At 59.6% G+C, this 22,219-nt stretch overlaps 1 protein-coding gene across 1 annotated transcript; it reads left to right on the top strand.

Annotated features, from left to right (window-relative positions):
- Positions 1–1,705: 1,705 nt before the first annotated feature.
- Positions 1,706–17,124, top strand: ECE1 (endothelin converting enzyme 1). The gene is made up of 17 exons (XM_056865466.1): positions 1,706–1,852; positions 5,507–5,648; positions 5,726–5,929; positions 6,763–6,887; positions 7,251–7,397; positions 8,038–8,103; positions 8,859–9,050; positions 9,528–9,670; positions 10,209–10,323; positions 10,870–10,980; positions 11,550–11,726; positions 11,847–11,950; positions 13,964–14,074; positions 14,580–14,647; positions 15,128–15,318; positions 16,484–16,579; positions 16,914–17,124. Exons 1-17 carry the CDS (start codon positions 1,706–1,708, stop codon positions 17,088–17,090), a joined length of 2,316 nt encoding a protein of 771 aa, XP_056721444.1. The 3' UTR covers positions 17,091–17,124.
- The last annotated feature ends 5,095 nt before the right edge of the window (positions 17,125–22,219 follow it).

The raw sequence follows: 22,219 nt of genomic DNA, 5'->3' as shown, positions 1-22,219 counted from the left end.
TTATTCTAAGGGCAGAAACTCGTCTCCTGCATGAATGAATGTAAGCAAATATTCCGTCTTTATGTTTTTGTTAATCGCACCATCGAGACCATGTCCTGCCAATGGTGAGCTTTGGCCATAAACAAGTGTTAGCAAAGGAACGGGGTTTCTTGAATTCTGAAACGAGCAAATAAGATAATTCAATCTGACTCCTTGTAATTTGACTCGGGTGTCATAAGACACCCTCCCCCACCCCTCAAGATACAAAGCTAAGTATATAAGGTCTGGGATTTAGCCAGGTTTCCCCATCTAACCCTACCTCCACCACTAAGGAGACAAGATGTGCTCTTCAAGACTGGTAGCTATGATTTGATTTCCCCCTTTGTCTTACGCTTTCTCTGATGCAGCCCCCCCCCCCCCATTGCTCTGGCACTCTAACTGGTTCCTGTCTCTTCCGAGGCCCCTGTGCAGATTTGCCTGCCGCCCGCCCGCCCACCAATTTGGCCATGCCTCCAGCATGACTCTCCCTCTTGGATCTCATTCTCTTTCATTCTGTGACCCGTTCTCTTTTTAGTCTTCTTTCTCTGCTAAACGTTAGGAAGAACTTCCTGACAGAGCGGTCCTCCGGAGGTGGTGGGCTCTCCTTCCCTGGAGGCATTTAAGCAGAGGCTAGATGGCCATCTGTCAGCAATGCTGACTCTGTGACCTTAGGCAGATCACGAGAGGGAGGGTTGTGTCGGTGTGTGGCTCTCCTGGCCCTATCTTACATGCACAAGGTAATGCCAATCGCCACTTTGGGGTCAGGAAGCAGTTTTCCTCCAGGCCAGACTGGTCCTGGAGGGTTTCCCCCCATCTTCTGGGCATGGAGTAGGGGGCACTGGGGTAGTTGTGAATGTCCTGCCTTGGTGGTGCTGGCGGGTAGAGGAGAAGGGAAGGGGGCTTCTGGTGCGGACCCCCTTCCTGAGGCACCCGCGGTGGGCAGCCTCTGTGCTTTTGGGGGTTGTTGCAGAAGAGTGCTGCTGTGGGGTGGGCCCTGAGGACCCTGCGGGGGGGAGGGCCGAAGGGGTGCTCCCTGCTGCCGGGATGCATGGGGGGGGGCTCTTCCGGGTGGTTCAGCAGGGGGGCTCCGGCCCTCCTCTCGCCGTCGTCTCGCCGCGCTCCCTCCTTTTCCCGGGGCGGCGGGTCTGGCGGACGGCGCGGCGCACCTGCAGGCCTTGCGCGGGGCCCTGCCGTCGAGGCGGCCAGCAGCGCGGCTCGCCTGCCGGTCTGGGGCTGTGCTGGCCGGACGCGCCCCCACCCCCTACCCCCCACCCCCGTCCAGGGCCGGCCCCGCCCGGCGGCGTCGGAAGCGGGGCGCCCGGCGAGCGACGCCCGGCGAGGCGCTTCTGCCCGCCTGGGGGAGCCTCCAGGAGCTGGGGGGTAGGTGCCGGGAGGGGGGAGAAGACCTGGCCTCCCGGGGCTGCTGCTCCCCCACCCCCGCCCGTTCGCCCACTGCGGCCCAGGCCAGCCCTCCGGGGAGGGGGGTCTGGGGGAGGAAGGGGCCGCCTGGCCGGGAGCGGATGCCCTGCCCGCCCGCCCCGGGGCGGAGACGGGGTGGGGGGCGGCGGGCATTCCTCTCCCGCAGGTGGGCCGGGCCGGGCCGGGCCGGGCTGCGGCGCTGCAGCGGGCAGGAGGGAGCGGCGGGCCCCGCTGACGGCTGGCGGTGGGCGATGCCCCTGTGGGCGGCATGGAGGTGCTCAGGGCGTCCCTCCGGCACTTGGCCTTGCAGATGTCGACCTACAAGCGAGCGACGCTGGACGAGGAGGGGCTGGTGGACACCCTCGAGGAGGACGAGGAGGCGGCGGGGGCGGGGGGCTACCCCAACGGGATCCAGGTAAGCCTGCCTTGCAGTCCAGCCCTGCTCTTCTCGGTTCTGTGGGCCCCCAGCAAGCCCTTGGGCAGCACATTGGCAGGGGGGAGGGCCTTGGCTGCTCACTGTCTGCTGGCTCCGGGTCGCCCGTGGCCTTGCAGAGGGGCACAGCAGCTGGGCAGAGGGCGGGGGGGGGAGCCAACTTTTGAGGTCAGTTGCCCCACCTGGCTCTGCAAGAAGAAAGAGGCTGGCAGCTGGCCCAAGGGGGGACCTGCCCCCCCCCCGAGTCCAAGGCAGCCATGCGTGCAGGCAGGCCGGATCTGGGCGAACACAGCCTCCCCGCTCATCGCGTGGGAACAGGATGATAAATCTCCCCCCCCCTTTGGAACAACAGATGCAGTCTTGTTATGCTGCCTGGGAATAATTGCTCTAGGGGCGGGGGACACCAAAGGCCCCTTTCCTATCAGATGACTTAGGGGGTCAGCATGAAGCTGGGAGGATTTATGGGGGTGATTTGCCTCTCCAGAACGGCAAAATTGCAGATACGCCCAGAGGTGCCAACGGCTGCTCTCTTATGCCGCCTGGCCCCTTGTGCCTTCCTTATAAGGTGGGGGGCATATTTTCAGCTCCCCCCCCCCCGCCTCTCACCGGGCAGAAACTATAATTAGAACAATACCTGCACTGAAAAGACAGAACATCAACTTGCTGCTTGTTTTTCGAAGAACAAACCTTTCAAAGTCCTAAGTTAATAAATGTTGAAAGTCTAAAAATCAAATATTAGTAATCATCTTGTTACATTACATCCAAGTCTGAAAGATAAATATGACCAGTAGAACAATATTAATAACGAAACGTGGAACATCCGCTTGTTATCAGTACTAATAAGCTTTCAGTTAAGCAGCAGATTGTTTGTCAGAAATACGCGTTGTTACACCCAGACCCTAGTGTTAGTATCAAGTTTAAGAGATATTAATCGAAGGTGCAATCCCACTGTTACTCTCGGTCAGGTGTGCCCAGCCTATATTAGGGACGGCGAGGCCGGCTCTGATCAGCTGAGGAGACGTTTCCTTCTTTGGGCCCAGAGATTTTGTGGTCACCGACAGAGATGGATGGGGGAAATCCTGGGTGATGAACTCAGGCCAGGCCCTTGTTGAGCCTGTGGACTCATTCTAAGGGCAGAAAAGGTCCCAAAGACCGAGAGCTGGTCTTCTCCAGGGTTACATCAGGCAGAGAGTGGAGATAGGGGACATTCTGGTCCAGTTGGGCATGGCTGGGCACATTATGGGCAAAATTGACCCGTTATATAAGAGCCAAGAAAGCAGAGCTGCTGGGGGCTTTAAGCAGAGTTGCTGGGGACTGACCCAGGGGCCCTTCTGCCGGTGAAGGGGTGACATGCCACCGACCCAGAGTGTCCTGCCTGTTGGCCTCCTCCTGGGCCTCGGCTTCTCCTCGGACTGGTCTGCAACCTGCCCTTCTTCCCCTGCCAACAGCATGGGCTTCTCCCACTTCGGGGTCACCTGGCAGCTTTTGCTTCCCGCGTCGGTGCTGCAGGGGGACTCTTCGGTGTTCTGTGACTGACCCCTTCCCCCTTGAGGAGTCCAGATGTTGCTGAACATTCTGTGACTTAGCCACCAGTTTTTATTACAATTGTTCCTAAGCTGTGGAGGGTTTTTGTGTGTGCCTTTTCCTGAGTTGTGTAAGCACAGTGATTAAGTTTCCTTTCAAGCCTTTGGCTCGCCTCCTCCTGTCTCCCTCTTAATCCATAAGGGACACAGACCTCCTTCCCCACCCTGCTGCTCCTGTTGGGCTTGGTGACAGAGCCACTGCCTGGCCCCCACCCCGCCTTCTCTGGTCAAGGTGAGGGCAAGAGCAGGGTGTGTGCGTGTGCACACGCGCACCGTCCTCCCCTCTGCCTCCGCCCCCTGGCAGCATCAGTTGCAGCTCAGAACGGGGTGTTTTGTGGTCCAGATCCGCCACAGCAGGTGTCTTGGGGGGGTGTATGCTGGCGGGGTGTGGGAGTGCCTCCCCAGGGGAATGCCTGCTGCAGGGCTTTCTCTTGCAATAGGCCCAGACTGACAGACCTGGACAGGAACCCGGCAGGTGTGCCCCCGGGGTAGGTTGCTCCCATCTCCGGGCGGGCCCCTGCCCCAAAGCTGCCTGCCGTCTGCCTGGCCCATCCCTTGCTGCTGCTGCCTTTCCACAGCTTCACCGGGGAGGGGGCCTTCAGGGACTGGGAGTTGGGCTGCCCCTTTGTTGAGAGGTGGCAGGGTACCCCCTTTGGAGGGCGGCAGCAGCAGAGGCATGGCCAGTCTGGTGTGTGTGTGTGTGGGGGGGAGCCTGGAATTTGATGCCTGGAATCTAGTTGACCAGGGTGGGGGTGAGTGCCGGGGGGGGGGCTCTTCCGGCCCTGACTCCTGCTCTGCTTCCTCTGATTGTCTCCTGCTTCCTGCCAGGGTGACTCAGGGGGCAGCCCCACTGGCTGGCTGTTGTTCACGGAATTTTGGCAGGCACAGGAGGCTGCAGCCGGCGCCCCCTTTCTGCGCCTCTGCCCCTCCCCTTGGGACCCCCTGAAGATGTGTGCAAGGAGGCCACCCTGTGCGCGCACCAGCAGAACCCACGCAGCACTATGCTCTGCTCCCCTTTCTCAAAAGGGCTGTGTTGGGGTGATCTTGGACGGGCTAGGGGGCCCCGGAGAGGTGGGAGCGCCAGACACACCGCCAGGGTCAGCAGCCGGGGCCCCCCTTCTCATATCAACCCTCCCCCACTGGAAGTCTCTGCAGTTGGTCCTTCCCTTCCAACCAGAAGGGAGGGGCCCTGCTGAATGTGTGCCCGCTCCGGACGGTTCTCATTGGTGCCCTCGGTGTGCCGATTGTACGGCCTTTCCGGCATTGTTCTCTGCCCCTGAGGGGCCGGGCCTGGCTTGGCTGCCTGGCAGCGGGGTCTTTAGCCTGCCGCTCTCTGCTTGTGTCATCCTGTTTGATCACATACTGTTCTTGGTGCATCGTGTTTAATTGTGTAATCTGTCTCAAGTTTCAGCAGGAAAGGTGGGCGAGAGGCAAAGGAAATAAATGGGGCACGGCCAAAACGAAGCTGGCCAAGGGGAAGCCGGCCCTTCTGGAGCCGGGCCCAACTCCGGCGCTTGCTGGCTGAAGCCCCTTGCCTGGCACGAGGGGAGTCAGAGGGGCTTCTCTCTTCAAGCTGCAGCACAGAGTGCAGGCTGAGAATCCGGGGGATGGCCTCCCCCCCACAGTGGCTGTCTTAAAGTGCATGTGGGGCAGAGCATGGCTCTTGTCGCCCCCTCCCCAGGGACTCCAAAGTCTGTCACGGGTGGTGTGAATGCCACAAAAGGGCAGGCTCACCTGGGTGAAGTGGAGGCCTGTGGGCAACCTGTTCTGGGCAGCGTTGCTAAGAGTTGACCTGTCTTTTCTGCAGACCCTGCCCACTGCAGGGGAGGTCTGGCTGCATGGCATCTTCCGGCCCCTCTTGCCTGCCTGCCTCTGTTTCTCGCGTTCTGCTGCCCCTTCCTCCTTCCCTCTCGTTCAGATTCCTTCTCCGGGGAACTCTTTGCCAGCCCACTGAGCTGTCCGCCGAGTTCCCTTCCTCCAGGATGTTACCCTGCCTCAGTGGCTCCTGGACTGGACTGGAGAGGCCTCAGTTTCCCTCTTCTCCCCTCCCCAGGTAAATTTCCATGGTGCGGGTGGCAGGAAGAGCTGCTGGGTGGAGCGGACTCGCCTGGAGAGGTGCCTGCTGGCCCTGGCGGGGGCTCTGGCACTAAGCCTCCTGCTCTGCATCTCCATCCTGCTGTTCCAGTACCAAAGCCGTGAGTCCTCGCAGCCCCCCCCCCGACCCCTGCCCTCGGCCCTTTGCCCCCCCTAAGCTGAGCCCTCCCCCTCCCAGGGCCGTGTCTGACTGAGTCCTGCATCTCGGTGACCAGCGCCATCCTGAGCTCTCTTGACCAGACGGTGGACCCTTGTGAGGACTTCTTCCGCTACGCTTGTGGCGGCTGGATCAAGAGCAACCCACTGCCTGATGGCCACTCCCGCTGGGGCACCTTCAATAAGCTCTGGGAGCACAACCAAGCGGTCATGAAGCATCTTCTGGGTGAGCAGGGGGGCATGTGACCGTGGGGCTGGGAGCGTCCCAGGACAGTCCTTTCACCCTGTGGACACTGGTCCCCCAGAGAAAGCCGCAGTGTGTGTGTGTGTGGGGGGGTGCCCACAGCCTCTGGGGCTTCCCCCAAGGTCACTCCCCCATGGGCCACGACATGTGCCTCCCACATGAGCAGAAAACGGGCTCCTTCCATTTTTGCCTCTGGAGAGCTTTGGGCCTCGTCCTGGGAGTAAGGCGACACCCCTTGCAGGGGTGTTGGGTGTGCCTCTGGCTGCTCTCCCCTCATGGTAGATATGCCTTCCTGTTCTTGGCGTTCCTCGAGCACAGCTGGCATGGCTGCGTGGCACCCCTCTGATGGGCACTGCCTGGGCAATACCTGGTGCTCTCTGGGGATTGTCAGGCCTTTTCCAGGGTTCAGTGCAGGGGGCTCCTTGGCTGAGCGCATCCCTTCAGACCGGCCTGCTCTTGCTCCTTCTCACCTCTGTGGGAAGGCCCGCCCCTTCCATTTTTGTACGGCAATGGTGGTTTCTGGCTCCTCCTGTCTGCAACGTCACTTGGTGAAATCAGACGGCCGGGGAGGGGGCCCCTCGTGAAGTCCCAGACGGTGTGGGCAAGGGGTGGGATTCAGCTGCGCTTCCAGAGGGTAGAACTGCAGCTCTGTTCCTCAGGTGGGCAGAAAGGGGGCCGGGAAGGGTCTCCTCCGTGGTTTCCCCATCCTCGGTCTGTGCTATAAAGTGTGTGGGGTGTGTGGGTGACTGGGGGGGCAGGTGTTAATTTGTTGATGGGGGGGGCGATTGGGCGCCTGACTTTGTGCTTCTCTGCAGAGAACACCACGGGCAGCATGCTGGACGGGGCAGAACACAAAGCGCAGCATTACTACCAGTCCTGCATGAATGAGACCAAGATCGAGGAGCTGAAGGCGGAACCCCTGATGGACCTGATCCGGAAGGTATGACTCTGGTCTACAGGAGGGAAAAAGCTCTTGTTGTGTTGGGGCTACTGGCTGGCCTGGGGGGGGGGGCACTTGTTGCGTGCCCATGCAACCCCTTGGGGCCTGGATTGTTAGCCATGGTGGGAGGGAGGACTTGAACACAGTTCCCTCAGCAGGAGAAAAGGGAGTTTGCCTCCTGAGGCAGTTGAGCATGAAAACTTGGAGGGCGGGGGGGGGATGCTTTTGGAAACATGGCTGGGGTTGGGGGCTGATACTCTCATGTTGCTAAGCTTATTGGTCTGTCTGTAAGCTGCAAAGGGGGCTGCTCTCTGTGCTTACTGGGTGCATGTGTGTGTGTGTCTTGCTGTCTCGCCTCTGTAGCTGGGAGGCTGGAACGTCACTGGCCCCTGGGAGGAGGACAGCTTCAACCAGACCCTGCTGTCGCTGGCCGCCCACCACCACATCTCCCCCTTCTTCTCCCTCTACGTCAGCGCCGACTCCAAGAACTCCAGCAGCAACATCATTCAGGTGGGGGGGGGGCTTTTCTCTGCAAGGATCCACGGGGCTCCCTGGCAGGTCCCAAGCTGGGGAAAAGGGGCTTGGGCCTCTTGGGGCACAAGGCTGCGGTGGGGGGTGGGCTGCGGAATTATGCCCGGCTCACGCGTGTGTTCAACCAAGAGGCTCTAGACCAGAATGCAGGCAGTATAAAGGCCGGAGTTCAGAAGTGGGATTCTGAAGGCTGGGCTAAACAAGGCTAAAGGATCCGAAGCCGGCCCCTCTTGCTCAGTCGAGTTGCTTGTATTTTAAGGATGCGTGTCCTGTTTTTCCAGTATGGGGCAGTGGCGAGAAAGGCAAACTTCGTGCTGGGGATGATCAGGAAAGGGACTGACCATAGATCAGCCAATAATGTACGGCCCCTGCAGAGAGACGTAGCCCATTCTCACTGGGAATCCTGCGTTTTGGTTGCTGTATCTCAAAAAGGACACCGCAGAGCTGGGAAGAGTACAGCAGAGGGGCAACCCAGAGGATTCAGGGGTGGCAGCACCTTCCCTACGAGGAAAGGCCGAAGAGATGGAGGGAAGGGGAGTTTGGCTTTGTGGCTTGTGGAGCTTTTGTGGTTTTTCCTGCGGGGTCCCTCCTGGGTGACCACCGTGCCTCTCCTCCCCAGGTTGACCAGTCGGGCCTGGGTTTGCCTTCCAGGGATTACTATCTGAATAAAACCCAGAATGAGAAGGTAGGTGCCGTCCTCCCTGCAAGCCTGTCGCCTCTGGTGCATGTGTGTGTGTGTGTGTGGGGGGGGTGCGTTCATCAGTGGCTGCCCCCTTGAGAGCGGAGGATGTGTGAATCTGTACATGGGTCTCTGCCACTCCTTGCCCAAGGCACAGTGCTGGCTAGTGGGCGGTTCACACCTTCCCTTGCCAGCACATTGAGTGGCATACGTGAGAAGCTCCCCTGCCTTGCCTGGACTTGATGGCAAATGCCCCTGTGGAACTCTGCAGCCTTCCTTTCCACCGACAGTTCTGTGCCACAAAGGACTCTGCAGCTGGCCTCAGGGTGGCCCAGAATGGAAGTGGGGGGGGGGGCTGAGTTCTCAAGAGCTCCGGCATTGGCAGCTCCTGCCTCCGGCTCCCTCTCCCCCAGCACTGCCCCAGTTCTAACGTTTGTGTGATTAGTTGGCCAACGGGCATCCGTGTCGCGTGATGTAGTGGTTAAGCATGGTGTAGTGGTTAAGAGCATGGACTCTAATCTGGAGAACCGGGTTTGATTCCCCACTCTTCCACATAAAAAGCCAGCTGGGGGACCTTGGCTTAGTCACGGTTCTCTCTCCGAACTCTCTCAGCCCCACCTACCGCACAAGGTGTCTGTTGTGGGAAGAGGAAGGGAAGGGGATTGTAAGCTGCCTTGAGACTCCTTAAAGGTAGAGAAAATAAAATAAAAACCAACTCTTCTTCTTCTTCCTCCCCCCCACTCCGCCCGGCCGTGATCCAGGTGCTGGCTGGCTACCTGAACTTCATGGTGCAGCTGGGCATGCTGCTGGGGGGTCAGGATGAGGCCGCTGTTCAGCAGCAGATGCAGCAGATCCTGGATTTTGAGACCACCTTGGCCAACATCACCACCCCCCAGGAGAAGCGTCGGGACGAGGAGGCCATCTACCACAAAATGACTGCTGGAGACCTGAAGGTGAGGCGCCCCGGGACCTTCCTTCCTCAGACCCAGCCCCTTTGGGGGCAGGAGGGTGGTCAGGCCTGGGAGTTCTGCCCCAGCTTCTTTCTTGCCCCCCCCCGGGGGTCTAGCTGCCTGCTCCGTGGGCGTTCCCACATGTGCGCGCCACGCCTGCTCCTCTATTGGTTGATCACACTTCAAAGAATTTAGAAATACAATTCCGTATTTAGAAGCGGGTGTGCTGTAGGGTGAGAAATGTGAAGTGGGAACGAAATGGCCGGCCCGGGGGCGGGGGTTGCACGCACACAAGTGGAAGCAGCCTGTACATTTGCTAGGGGCAGGCAGGATCCTTCCACTCACTTTGGGTGCCAGTCGGCCCCTGGGCACGCTTTCCACGAGGCTTAGAGCGCTGGGGGCCAGCTCTGCCCGCTGCTGGCTGGTGCGGTTCTGGGAATAGCCACTGACTCTGCCTCTTGACGACACCCCCCCCCCCAGAGTCTGGCTCCCGCTGTCGACTGGCTGCCCCTCCTCAATGGCGTCTTCTACCCGGTGGAGATCAACGAGTCGGAGCCGGTGGTGGTCTACGCCAAAGAATACCTCGAGCAAGTCTCCCACCTCATCCTCACCACGGATAAGTGGTGAGCCAGGGCAGAGATGGGGTGGGTGGGGGCATCACGCCGATGCCAGCTCGGCACCTTTCGTCTGCTTTGGTTGGGAGCTGGAACGGGAGGCTGGAGGGGACGTCTGGGTGCCGTCCTCTGCCTCCAGGTAGGTCGCTGCTGGTCCTCTGCCTTAACAACTGTTATAAACCCACCACACCGTCAGGAAAAAATTAGTATTTGTAGTAGGAGTGTAATTAGTTGCTGTCTTTAACTGATTTGTAAAATGTTTTAATTCAATGTTTTAATTTTATGTTTTGATTTATATCAAATTGTATAATATATTACCTGGTGGAAGCTGCCCTAAGTCCAGCTTAGTTGGGGAAGAGTGGGGTATAAATAAAAATAAATTATTTGTATGCCGAGTCTGGGGTAGGGGTGGGGGGTGGGGTTTGCTGGTGCTGCCGGCCCTACGGAAGCGGGGTTGGCAGGCGGTGGGTTTTCTGCAGGGCGGGGCCTTCTCAGCGGGTCCCAGGATCTGGTGAGCAGGTTGTTCCCCTCCCTGCTTCTCTTCCAGCCTCCTGCACAACTATATGATTTGGAACCTGGCGAGGAAGACGGGCAGCTTCCTGGACCGGCGCTTCCAAGACGCGGAGGAGAAGCTCATGGAGACTGTGTATGGGACCAAGAAGGTGGGTAGAGGCAGAGGGGCGCTGGCCAGGGGCCTCAGCAGGGCCCCCCCCCGGTCTGCCCAGCGGTTGGCATCAGCTGATAAGGCAGGCTTCTGACCCCTTTGAAATGTGCAGAGGATGGAGGTGCCAAGGAGCCGCTCTTGGGCAGGCCAGCTGCCTCCCTCCCCATCCCTCCCCATGCCTGAGCCGCCCCAAATCTGAAACACTCCCCACGTTTCAAGAGTGGTTTGTTCTGGGTCACTTGGGACATCTGAGATGACCCAGAACGGCAGATTTCAGGTTTGATTTCAGCTCCGATAAATCCAAATGCCGCGCACCCCCCCGTAGGTGGTCCATTGGCCAGAGCTGTCTCGTGTAGGCCAGCGGTCACTTTAAGCTGCCCGTTCACATCCTCATGGGAGGCCAGTGAGGTCGGAGGAGTGGAGAGACGGCTACCTAGGGAGCGAGGTGGCTGAGCCGGGACTCGGACCTGGGGCTGCTGTGCCCTGGCCCTGCTGCTGCGGCAGTGGGGGCTCACAGAGGGGGGGGGCTGTCCCGTCTCTGCAGGTGTGCCTGCCGCGCTGGAAGTTCTGCATCAGCGACACGGACAACAACCTGGGCTTCGCGCTGGGAGCCATGTTTGTGAAGGCCACCTTTGCCGAGGACAGCAAGGCTGTAGTAGGTTTCTTCTCCTCCTCCTCCTCCCCCCAGCCCCACATCTTGGTCATTTTGGGGTGTGGGGGGCTGTCCCTCACTGCAGCACCCTGAAACATCTGCTGCGTTTTCACGTGGCCTGCTGAAGAACTCTCTGGCATTCAAGACCTCGCCTGTTCTGGTCAGCAGCCCCTCCCGGCCCAGCCCCAAGGGGGTCTTTGGCTTCCTTTGGACCACTTTCCTGGGAAGCTGAGTCTCTCTGCTGTTTGACCACCCCTGGCCCCCACCCCATCCAAAAACACACAGGTGCTTGGGTGTTGCTTCCAGGTGACTGGCCTCTCGCCCCCGCCAGGACTTCCCAGTGCCTCCTGTGCATTAACAGCCGGGCAGGGGGAAGTGAGTGGCGCAGGCGGGGATGGGCTGAGCTCCACCCATGTGCCAGCAGCGGCATCCCTTCCTCTGGAGGAGCCTGGCTGTCTGTGGCCAAGGCGGAGCTCTTCCCTGGCAGGGATGCCCTGGCCGAACCCGTGGCTGCAAACGGGCACAGGGGTCTGGGGTTGCCTCCTGACCCGGCCAGCTTTCCCTCCCCCCAGGCACAGGAAATGATTACAGAGATCAAGGCGGCCTTTGAGGAGAGCCTGTTGAGCCTGCAGTGGATGGACGAAGAGACCAGGAGAGCAGCCAAGGAGAAGGCGGACGCCATCTACGACATGATTGGCTACCCCAAGTTCATCCTGGACCCCAAAGAGCTGGACAAAGTCTTTGCAGATGTGAGTTGGCCTTCCAGTATGGGTGTGGGGTGTCAATCGGAAGACATACGGGGGGGGGGGGGCTATTTCGGCTTCTCCCTCCTCGTCCACCGTATCCTGATACAGTTTGCTTCTTGGCAGTACAACGCTGTGCCTGACCTCTACTTTGAGAATGTCATGCAGTTCTTCAACTTCTCCGCTCGCGTGGCAGCTGACCAGCTCCGGAAGCCCCCGAATCGTGACCAGTAAGTCGTAAGAAGAGTAGCCGTGCTTGATCAAATCAAGGCTGTGTCCGGTCTTTTAAGAGACGGCCAGGTGCCCGCAAACAAGGATTGAAGGCATTGGCCACCTTCTCTGTGTCTCCTGCATCTGCTACTGGGAGGTACACTGCCTCTGGAGATGGAGGGTCCATCGAGCTTTCATGGCTAACAGCGGTGGAGAGGCCAAAGCTCCATGAACCCGCCAGCTTTTTTAAAACCACCGAAGCCACCAGTGGCAACCCGTGGCCGTAAATTCCTTAGATTGTGTGGTGCTGTGAAAAAGAGGTTTTGTTTCTGTCTGATCCGAATCTCCCAGCCTTCCCCTTCATGGGGCAATCCCACAAATTGAGGGATGGAAGGGAAAACTCCCCCCACCCCACTCGTACTTTCAGGGGGGCCTGTCTGATTTTCTCTCCACGCACGCTCCCCCCACCCTTGGCTTTTGTTGCCTGTTCTGAACTGGGAGGCCTTAGTCCACGGTCCTTGGGATTGCCCTTTTCTGAGTGTTTTTTTTCCTTCTCCATACTTTTTGTGGTGAAGGGAGACCCTTCGTGGTGTAGAGCCAGCGTGGTGTCATGGTTAAGAGCGGTGGTTTGGAGCGCTGGACTCTGATCTGGCGAACTGGGTTTGATTCCCCACTCCTCCACATGAGTGGCAGAGGCTAATTTGGTGAACCGGGTTGGTTTCCCCACTCCTACACATGAAGCCAGCTGGGTGACCTTGGGCTAGTCACACTCTCTCAGCCCCACCTACCTCACACGGTGTCTGTTGTGGGGAGGGGAAGGGAAGCCGGTTTGAGTCTCCCTTGAGTGGTAGAAAAAGTCGGCATATAAAAACCAACTCTTCTTCTTCTTCTTCATAGAGGAGAAAAGGCCGGTCCTTCAGGCCAGGCCCCTCTTGTGTGAGGATTTCCCTCCCCAGGGACAGCCAGCTGGGGCAGGGGCAATAGCAAAGGCAACCCCCCCCCCCCCCCGTGACATTCCTGCTCTCTGCTACCCCCTGGAGGACAGCGGACTTGGTGCAGGACTTCAAGGACCAGCAGGAGAGCTCCGTTAGGTTGGGGGGAGAAGCACCTGGGCAGGGCTGGGGGCGATGCCCGCGGTATGCCCTGAAGACACCTGGTCTGGGTTCCAGGCAATGGACGGTGGCCTGTGGGTGGGAGGATTGTCTCCAGGAGCTATTGAGGGCCATCTGGACCAGGATGCCCCAGAAATTGAGCATAGCAGGAAACATGGATTTCCCTCAAAAGGACTTGATGGGGGGTTGGTTTGTTTTTTGTTTCTTGGGGGAGGAGGTTGAACGAAGTGAATTTGGCCGATGGTGTCTCCCTTAAGGAAAACTGTGCCTTATGAAGTGGGGCTGTGTGGGGTGGGATCCATTGGAAGAAGAAGAGCTGGTTTTTATACTCCACTTTTCTCTACTGTATGGTGTCTCAAAGCAGCGTACGATCGCCTCCCCCCCTCCTAAATGCACCTTGTGAGGTTGGTGGGGCTGAGAAAGTTCTGAGAGAACCGTGACTGGCCCAGGGTCACCCAGCAGGCTGTGTGTGGAGGAATGGCAGGGAATCGAACCCGGCTCTCCAGATTGGAGTCCACTGCTCTTTTCACCATGGGGCTGCGCTGGCTTTCAGGCCCCTCTTGGTGATTTGATCTCAGCTGCAATGAAAAATTGCTACTGTTTTATGTTTTCGGTAATTAAAAAATATGAACATTCCGTTTTTTAAAGCGTCACATTTCTAGGAAGGCTGGCTGTCCCCTTTTTGAAATTACGTCTTTTGGGTGGGCCTTGGATTTCTTCCAGGTGCCACACTCAGGTAGGGTCTCCCCGCTTCCGGTCCGCTGCTGCCTTCCTCCCCATGCCTCTCTCTTCTGCCACGGTAGAGCGGCAGCCCTGCCCAGGCCACCGATGTCCGTGCGGTGTGTCAGCAGGCCTGTGTGTATGGCTAGTCCCTGGGAGGGTGGCATTGCTTCTCTTCTCATGCTGGTGGCTTTCTTGCAGGTGGAGCATGACGCCCCCAACCGTCAACGCCTACTACTCCCCTACCAAGAACGAGATTGTCTTCCCAGCAGGAATCCTGCAGGCTCCCTTCTACACCCACAGCTCCCCCAAGTACGTGAATGCCTCTTCCCCTTCCCTGGCATCAGGTCTTCTGTGGTGAGGAGGGGTGGAGAGTAGGGACATGCAGGCCCTTGGCACAGAGGGTGAGCGCCTCCAGAGCCAGGGCAGAGGGGAGGTGGGATAGAGCTTCCTGCCTCTCCTGTTGTGGCATCTCTTGGCGTTGGGGAGCAGCCAGAGGAGCCAAGAGCCAGGGGCCCAAAGAGACCCTCCACCACCCCGCCCCCAAGCCCTTGCCGGATTGAGCTCCCAGAGAACAGCTTGCAGCGACATCTTTCTGGTGGCGCCCCCCCCCCCGGGTGAGGATTTCCCCGCAGCCGGTTCTTTGAGCTGCTGCAGTGGCCCCCAGCCCCTGCTCCTTCTGCCTTCTGAAGTCAACTGTTCCTGGGGTGGATTCTGCAGCCTGCGGGGGGCGGGCGGAGGGGGAGTGGATGGGCCTCTATATCTCTTAACTCCGGAGCAGAGCAGAGGGCCGAGGGTTCCTGCTTTCTTTTCGCAGGGCACTCAACTTTGGTGGCATTGGTGTTGTGGTGGGCCATGAATTGACTCATGCCTTTGACGATCAAGGTGGGCATTCTTTCCTGCTCTCCCCCCCTTCTTTCCTTTTTTGCAAGGGAGAGCTGAAGCTACCCTAGCCCGGCTTTCGGGGGCCCAGGCCTCTCTGCCAGCCAGCTGCCTGTGCCAGGATAGCGTAGAAAGGCTCCGTGGCAGTCCCTGAGCCTTGACTCGGTTCTCTCTTTGGGAGCTCTGGCATTTCAGGTGCCTCTGCTGGTTCCTGGGCCTGGCTGGACTTTTTTTTGGGGGGGGGGAGGTTCCTCCCCTTGTATCCCCGAGAATGCTGGGTGAGGCAGCCAGGTGGGATTGTGAAGCCACTGTGCTGGCTTCCTGGCATGGGCGTGGTGCTTCCACCTGCGTGGTTTGGGCCAACGGTGCTGCTTCTCTCCTCCTAGGCGGTTCGCTTGCCACTTGCACCGTTTCTGTTGCCAAAAAAGCCCTGGCAGGGGGTGGCTGACCTGCCTTGCTTGTTCCCCTCCTTGGTCCTTCCAGGCCGTGAGTACGATAAGGGCGGCAACCTCCGCTCGTGGTGGAAGAACTCCTCGGTGGAGGCTTTCAAGCAGCAGACGGCGTGCATGGTGGCCCAGTACGGCAACTACTCCATCAACGAGGAGGCCGTCAACGGCAGGCACACTCTCGGGGAAAACATCGCCGACAACGGGGGGCTCAAGGCTGCCTATCGGGTGAGAGGCCGGGCATCTGCTGGATTTGTCTGTCGCGCTCTCTTTCAGGAGCTGGTATCTGCTGCAAGATAAGCGGGTGGGGCGCTACCAAGATCCTCCCCCCACTGCGGATCTTAGAATCAGAGTTGGAAGGGACCACCAGGGTCATCTAGTCCAACCCCCTGCACAACACAGGAAATTCACAACTACCTCCCCCCCCCACACCCCGTGACCCCTACTCCATGCCTAGGTGATGCCCTCTTTCTCATCATCTGCTTAAGGTTATAGAACCAGCATTGCTGACAGATGGCCATCTAACCTCTTCTTAAAAACCTCCAGGGAAGGAGAGCTTACCACCTCCTGAGGAAGCCTGTTCCACTGAGGAACCGCTCTGTTAGAAAATTCTTCCTAATTTCTAGACAGAAACTCTTTTAATTTCAACCTGTTGGTTCTGGTCTGACCTTCTGGGGCAACAGAAAACAACTCGGCACCATCCTCTGTAGGACAGCCCTTCAAGTACTTGAAGATGGTTATCATATCCCCTTGTTAGCAGAGAAGCAGCCCCATGTCTCTTGAGGGTCTAAGACTGCCATGAAGCCCTTCCCCTCATTCCCAGTGTGTGTGTTGGGGGAAAATCGACCCCATGAAGCCGCTCTGTATTGATTCAGACCATTGGTCCATTGAAATCAGTATTGTCTGCTCAGACTGGCAGCTGCTCTCCAGCGTCTCAGGGGGACGTTTTTCACATCACCTCCTGCCTGGGACCTCCTACGTGCCAAGCAGAGGCTCTTCCACTGAGCCGTGGCCCTGGCCCAACCGTGGCTACAGTCTCTGCCCTCTGTATATGTAGCTTATCGATTAAAAAAAACCAGGAATATTGTAAGTACACACAAACGTATGTCCCTATTTTCACTTGCAAAATACTGGAGGATGTATAGTGGTTCCCTGCTGTTGCATGGTGTGGCGGACTCGAATCTGGAGAACCCAGTTTGATTCCCCACTCCTACACATGAAGCCTGCTGGGTGACCTTGGGCTAGTCACAGTTCTCTCAGAACTCTCTCAGCAGGGGTGTCTGTTGTGGGGAGTGGAAGGGAAGGTGATTGTGAGTAGCTTTGAGACTCTGTAAAGGTAGAGAAAAAGTGGGGTATAAAAACCAACTCTTCTGCTTCTTCTCCATCCCTCCAGGCCTATCAAAACTGGGTGAAAAAGAATGGGGAGGAGGCGACTCTGCCGGCCCTCGGCCTCACCAGCCCCCAGCTGTTCTTCGTGGGCTTTGCCCAGGTAGGTGGCTTCTGCCTCTTCATCTCACCTGGGGGAGCGGAAGCGGACTTAAGCAGCCTCAGACCGGGACTCTTGCGGGCTCTGACCGGGAAGGCTGTCCTGGACTCAGGAGTTGGGGGTCACTGGCAACTGTCGCTGCCCCACAAGGATGCCGGCAGTTGAATCGGAGGCAGCCTGTGCCCCCCTGCGGAGCTGCAGTTCCTGTGCTGCTGGGAGGTCAGAGAACCAGTTGGTAGGCGAGGGGTGGGGGTAGGACCAAGAAACCCACCTGCTTGAAGATACCAGCCCACAGCTTGAGATGGTTCTTCTTATGCCTCTCTCCCCCCTCCCCCAGGTCTGGTGTTCTGTGCGGACCCCCGAGAGCGCCCACGAAGGGCTCGTCACCGATCCTCACAGCCCCTCCCGCTTCCGAGTCATCGGCACCGTCTCCAACTCGAGGGCGTTCTCTGAGCACTTCGGCTGCCCTGTGGGCTCCCCCATGAACCCCCGACGGAAGTGCGAAGTCTGGTGACTTCCGTGTCCAGGGAGGCAGAGCGCCTGGCGGAGGAGAATCTGCACCAGCGCCAGCTCGGCCTTGCGACTTCCAGGAGGCAAAGCGGATCCCGCACTTCGTGGGCAGAGAGGAACGGCTTTCCGGCCCGCCTCCCGGAGCACCATGCGCAGGTGCCGGCCGTACACGCTGTCGTAATGCAGGGAAACAGGCGCTGTGCAGTACGTGCTGTGAACGCCATTTGTCCAGCCATTTTATAAAGGGAGAGTTGCTTTTTTATTTTTTAAGGCAGTGAATTGAACCGCTCCCATTTCAAACAACACAAAAACATACGCGGATGGATAAACTCACACCGAAAACCTGTTGTAAGATGTACTTTTTAGAAACTGGTTTTTTTTTTAAAAAAATTTTTTTGTGGAACACTGGAACTTTCAGGGAAAATCTATTAAAGTGGTTTTTTTATATATATAATATATATATATATATATAGTGAAAGAATTGGTCCATATGTTTTGTGAGTCGTGGCTGTAGTGAGGGAGGGGCTGCCCTCTGGCCTTCTGCCCTTTTCAGTCTCTCTCTCTCTCGCCCCTGCCTCTTCAGAACTTCTCCAGAGGGGAGGGGCTCCGGCGGCGGGTTCTGAACTGGTGCCCCCAACGGAACACCCCTTGAGTGCGGGGCCAAGGGGAGTGTGCGCACATTCACAAATGCCTCTCAGCCCTTTCTCCTGACACCTGCCCCACCTCCTGACAGATCTATTGCCAGTCTAGCTCTTCTACCCCCCCCTACCTGAGTGGGGGTTTGGGACAGGGAGCAGGTGTGGGGCCTGGATTCGGAGTCCCCAGCCCCCCCTCTAGGCCATGGGTCCCTGTGCATCCTGCAGCAACGTGTGCCCTCCTCAGTATGCTTTGCCTCGGCGGTCCTTATTATTGGCAAGCTTTGTGTATGTGGCTGCAGTGCTGCCCTGCTAACCACAGTGGCTGGGCCACTCCTGCCTGACGGCCTTGCCCGTGGATGGGGCAGCCACCGAAGGAGCCGGTTCCCAGGAGAGCTGGGAAGGGGGTGCTGCTTAGTGCTGCCCGCCTGCTCTCTCCTGGCCATGCTGAGGTTTGCTGTGGCGTAGGCCTCTGGCCTCCAGCACATGCCTGCTTGTTGCCTGCGGCGGTGGTGGGGAGGGGGGACTGTGGCTCCTTGCAGAGGATTCTCTCGGCCAGCCTCTGGAGGTTGGGGTGGGCCAGGCTGCCTCCTGCCAGAGCCGGCTTGTAGGCCCCCGGGAGCCCAGTGGGGCCTTTTGTGACTCCTCACCGGAGGCCGTGCAAACAGGATCCGGCCCCACCTTCTACGCTTCACCTAGAATCGCTGCCCTCCCCACCGTCAGAAGCTGCCTTCAACACGGGTCAGAATCCTTCCCAGGATCTGTTGCAAAGGAAGGCCAGCCTTAATGCTAAGGTTGCCAGGTCCCTCTTAGCCACCGGCGGGAGGTTTTTTGGGCGGAGCCTGAGGAGGTTTGGAGAGGGGAGGGGCTTCAATGCCATAGAATCCAATGGCCAAAGCAGCCATTTTCTCCATGGGAACTGATCTCTATCGACTGGAGATCAGTTGTAATAGCAGGAGATCTCCAGCTAGCACCTGGAGGTTGGCAACCCTGCTTAACACCCACGCGGGAAAGCTGTCAGGGTCCCTACCCGGGCGGGCTGGGGCTTGATTCCATTCTGGTGCAAAAAGTGCAAAGGGATGCTGCAGATGCCCACGCTTACTGGTCCCGATGCAGACGGCCAGGGCCAGGGCCAGCCTGCGGCCGATGAGGAAGGGCAGGGAGGGATCGCAGTGGCCTGTACCCGGGAGCCACCGATGCCAAGCAAGCAAGCGCCGTCCGCTCTGGGCAACCTCTTGCACCTCAGGGGGTGGGGGGGATAAGTCGAGGCGGCTGGGCCTATAGAAGTGCTTCCAGCATTCCAGCTGGCGGAGCTTGCTCTCCTTGTAAAGGCTCCGGGCGCTGAGCTCAGGGGTGGACCTCGCTGGAAAATTGCCGTAGCTGTTACATTAGTTGTAGTATTATTGCGCCCTGTGGGTGAGAGGAAGGGAATGCGCTCTGCCCATGTTCAGAGGCAGCCGTATTTTCTCGCCCCCCTCTCCCTTACCACTCATTGTCGGGGCGGCTGAGATCCCGCTGGTCTCGAACGCGCAGCCTCTCGTTCCCAGGGAAAGGGCTGAATGTACGCGAAAGACCTCGGGGACTTCCGAAGAGCGGGCCAGAGTCGAGGTCCCCTCCCCTTCGTTTGGCACGAAGCCGCTCGGGTGATTCCGACGCCGCCCTCCGAGTAGAGCCGAACCGAGGCGAAAGGGCCCGAAGGGGCGGGGGCGGGGGGAGAGGCCCGAGCGGGCACCGAAGGGAAGGAGCGCGGCGTTTGCGCGTCACCGCGTCGCGGGCGGGGGGGGGGAGGGGAGCGAGCGCTTCCGGAGCGTTCCGAGCGGCTCCGAAGAGCCGAGTGGCCGAACGCCCGAGCGTCCGTCGTCCTGCCGGACGGCTAGAGACGGCCGCCAGCGCCATGTTGGATGCTCCGCTCCGTCCGTGAGGAGAATCCGCCGGCATCGCCCGCCCGGCCGCCGCCACTCGCCCGCGAGGCGCCTCGCCCGGCTCAGGGGCGCCGAGAGCCGCCGCCGCCGGCGGCCTGATGAGCGGCGGCGCGGCCTGAGCGGCCCCCGCCGGCCCGCAGCGCAGGAGGGCGGCGGAGCGGAGGCCGGCCGCGTTGTCACGGAGACCGGCCGGGGGTGCTGGCCCGCCGGGCTGCCCCCGCCGCCGCCGCGCCGCTCCCCGCCGCCCGCCGCCGCCCCGCCGCCGGCCTGGTGGTGGCTCCGCTTGGCCATGAGCCTCCCGCACAAGGCGGCGGCCCTCAAGCCCGGGGGCGCGGCGGCGGGGGGGGCGGCGGCGGCGGCGGCGGGGGGGGCGGCTCCCTCCGGGGCGGGCGGGGCGGGGGCAGGGCCCGCGGGCGGCGGCGGCGGCGCGGGGGCAGCAGCGGCAGCAGCAGCAGCAGCGTCGCCGCCGCAGCAGCAGCCCCCCGCCGGCCCCGCCGCCGCCGCCGCGCCCCCGCCGGCCGGGCCGCCCCCGCCGCCCGCCCCGCCGCCCCCGACGGCCGCAGCAGCAGCAGCAGCAGCAGCAGCAGCCACGGCGCCGCCGCCGCCCGCGCCGCCTCACCCGGGCCTGCGGGCCCTCCCGCCGCAGCCGCCCCAGCAGTATCCTTCCTTGCCCGGGCAGCCCGCCCGCCGCACGGACTGGGGCGGGGGGGGGAGGGGGACGGCAGGCAGGCAGGGGGGGGCCCTCGGCGGCTCCCCCTCCCGCAGCGAGGGATGCGCTGCCTGGCGGAGGCCGGACCGGGAGGCGCGCCCCCCCCCACCGGTTCTCTCTCTCTCTCTCTCTCTCTCTCTCTCTCTGCGAGTGTGCTGAGCGGGGGGGGGGCTTCTCCCTCTTTTTGTTTCCGTGGGGAGGGCCGAGCACGCGTGTGCGCGGGGAGGGGAGTGGACGGGAGGGGGGGATCTTGTTTCACAACAAGAAGCGGCGGGCCGCCATGCCGGGAAGGGGGCTGGCACCTGCCGGGAGCGCGGGGAGGGGGCTGCGCAGGGCAAGGGCGCCTTGGGGTCCTCGGCTCCGCCGGGGTGGAGGCTGCAGCCTTGGGGGGGCACGCCCACTTGAGTTTGGTGGGCCTGCTTTGAGTCGGGCAGGTGAGCTGGGATTGGTCAGTGTGGATTGGAAAGGGGCCGCTGCAGGTTCCGGGCTCCCCGGAGGCAGGGCCCCCCCCTCTTGTCACAGAGGGTTCTAGATCTGCTGGAAGGAACGGCCCGGTGGGGTGGGGGGGGGACATGAGGGTAGGCTGTGCCCCCCAGGGTGGCTGGGAACAGCTTGTTGGAGCATCTTGTACTGCATGGCTGGGCGAGGGGGGGTGGCCAGGTTGCCAAGATTTCTTCCCAAGAGCTGGTGAAGCGGCACCTGCCGTGCCCACACCTGGGAAGGCCAAAACATGCTGCAGATTGTGCTGGGTGGGGGGGCAAGGGGCTGGTTTTGCCTGGTCAGCAGCCAGAGGTTGCCATCCACAGCCAAAGTGGGGGGCTGCTCTTTGCCCTTGGGCCAAGCATTACTATTGTGAGGTGGTTACATAGAGCTTGTTTGCCTTCCTACCTTGGTGTGGTTTATCTGCTGCTGGTGAGGTGGGCAAGTCGTCTTCTCTTCCCTCCCCCCCCCCCCCCCGTCTGCCCTACCTGTTGGCTGGCCTGAGCTGGGGACAGGGCCTGAGGTTCATGGGCCAGTGTCTGATGTGCAGGTGTGTGGTGGCGCTCTGGCAGCTCTCTGGTATTTCTAGCCAGATTGTAATATGTGGCCACTTCTTACCAAGGGCCTTGATGAACCCTTGAGCGTGGCCTGCCACGAGGAAAGTTGGGTCAGCTTGGCTGTCTTTGTTTTGTGGGGCTGCCTGCTTCTCACACGGTGGAAGCCTACACTGGGCTGCTCCTATTCAGCTCCACGAAGGATCTTCTGAACGGGCTGCAGCTTTGTGGCCGGAATGAAACAGTTTCGTTTCCTTTTCTTTCATTTTGCCTGACTGTGAGGGTGGTCCACTTTCTGCTTCTCTAGTGAGCACCCGTGCCATCTCTTAACTTCCTAGATCAGTATCGCCTTCTTTGGAAGGAAAAGAAAGTAGATCTCTTCATAGTGGGCCTCAGAAACCTCTGACATGAAGAAGCGTAGTATGGTTTTCGAGAAACATAACTTTAAAAGAGGGACCAGTACAATCTCAGGATGGGAGAGAAGCTGGTCCTTCATATTTTGTTTGTCAAGTGGTGATATACTGTAATTCTGAATTTTACAGACCTGCTGTCCATCTGTTTTAGTGTGGCATTTAGTTCTGCTCCTTTAAACTCTAGCTGTGATTCTTCAGCGCTGTGTACTCCGGAAGAAGAAGGCCGTGAGGAACTGGCTTGAAATGCAGCCATCAGAACTCAGCTGCCATTTCTTTCTCCTTGAAGGGTAAGCAGCGACTTATCCTTTGTGCTTTTACCCCAGGTTTCACACATTCTGAGGCTTAGGCTCTGGGTCTACCTGACGGTTGAACAAGGAAGATGTGGTGGACTCTGGAACCAAAATGCAAGCAGGAGCCACT

The sequence above is a fragment of the Euleptes europaea genome, chromosome 19 (genome assembly GCF_029931775.1).
Source record: "Euleptes europaea isolate rEulEur1 chromosome 19, rEulEur1.hap1, whole genome shotgun sequence".
Lineage (NCBI taxonomy): Eukaryota > Metazoa > Chordata > Lepidosauria > Squamata > Sphaerodactylidae > Euleptes > Euleptes europaea.
The sequence above is the reverse complement of the archived record's forward strand: the minus strand, read 5'-3'. Positions and strand labels throughout refer to the sequence as shown.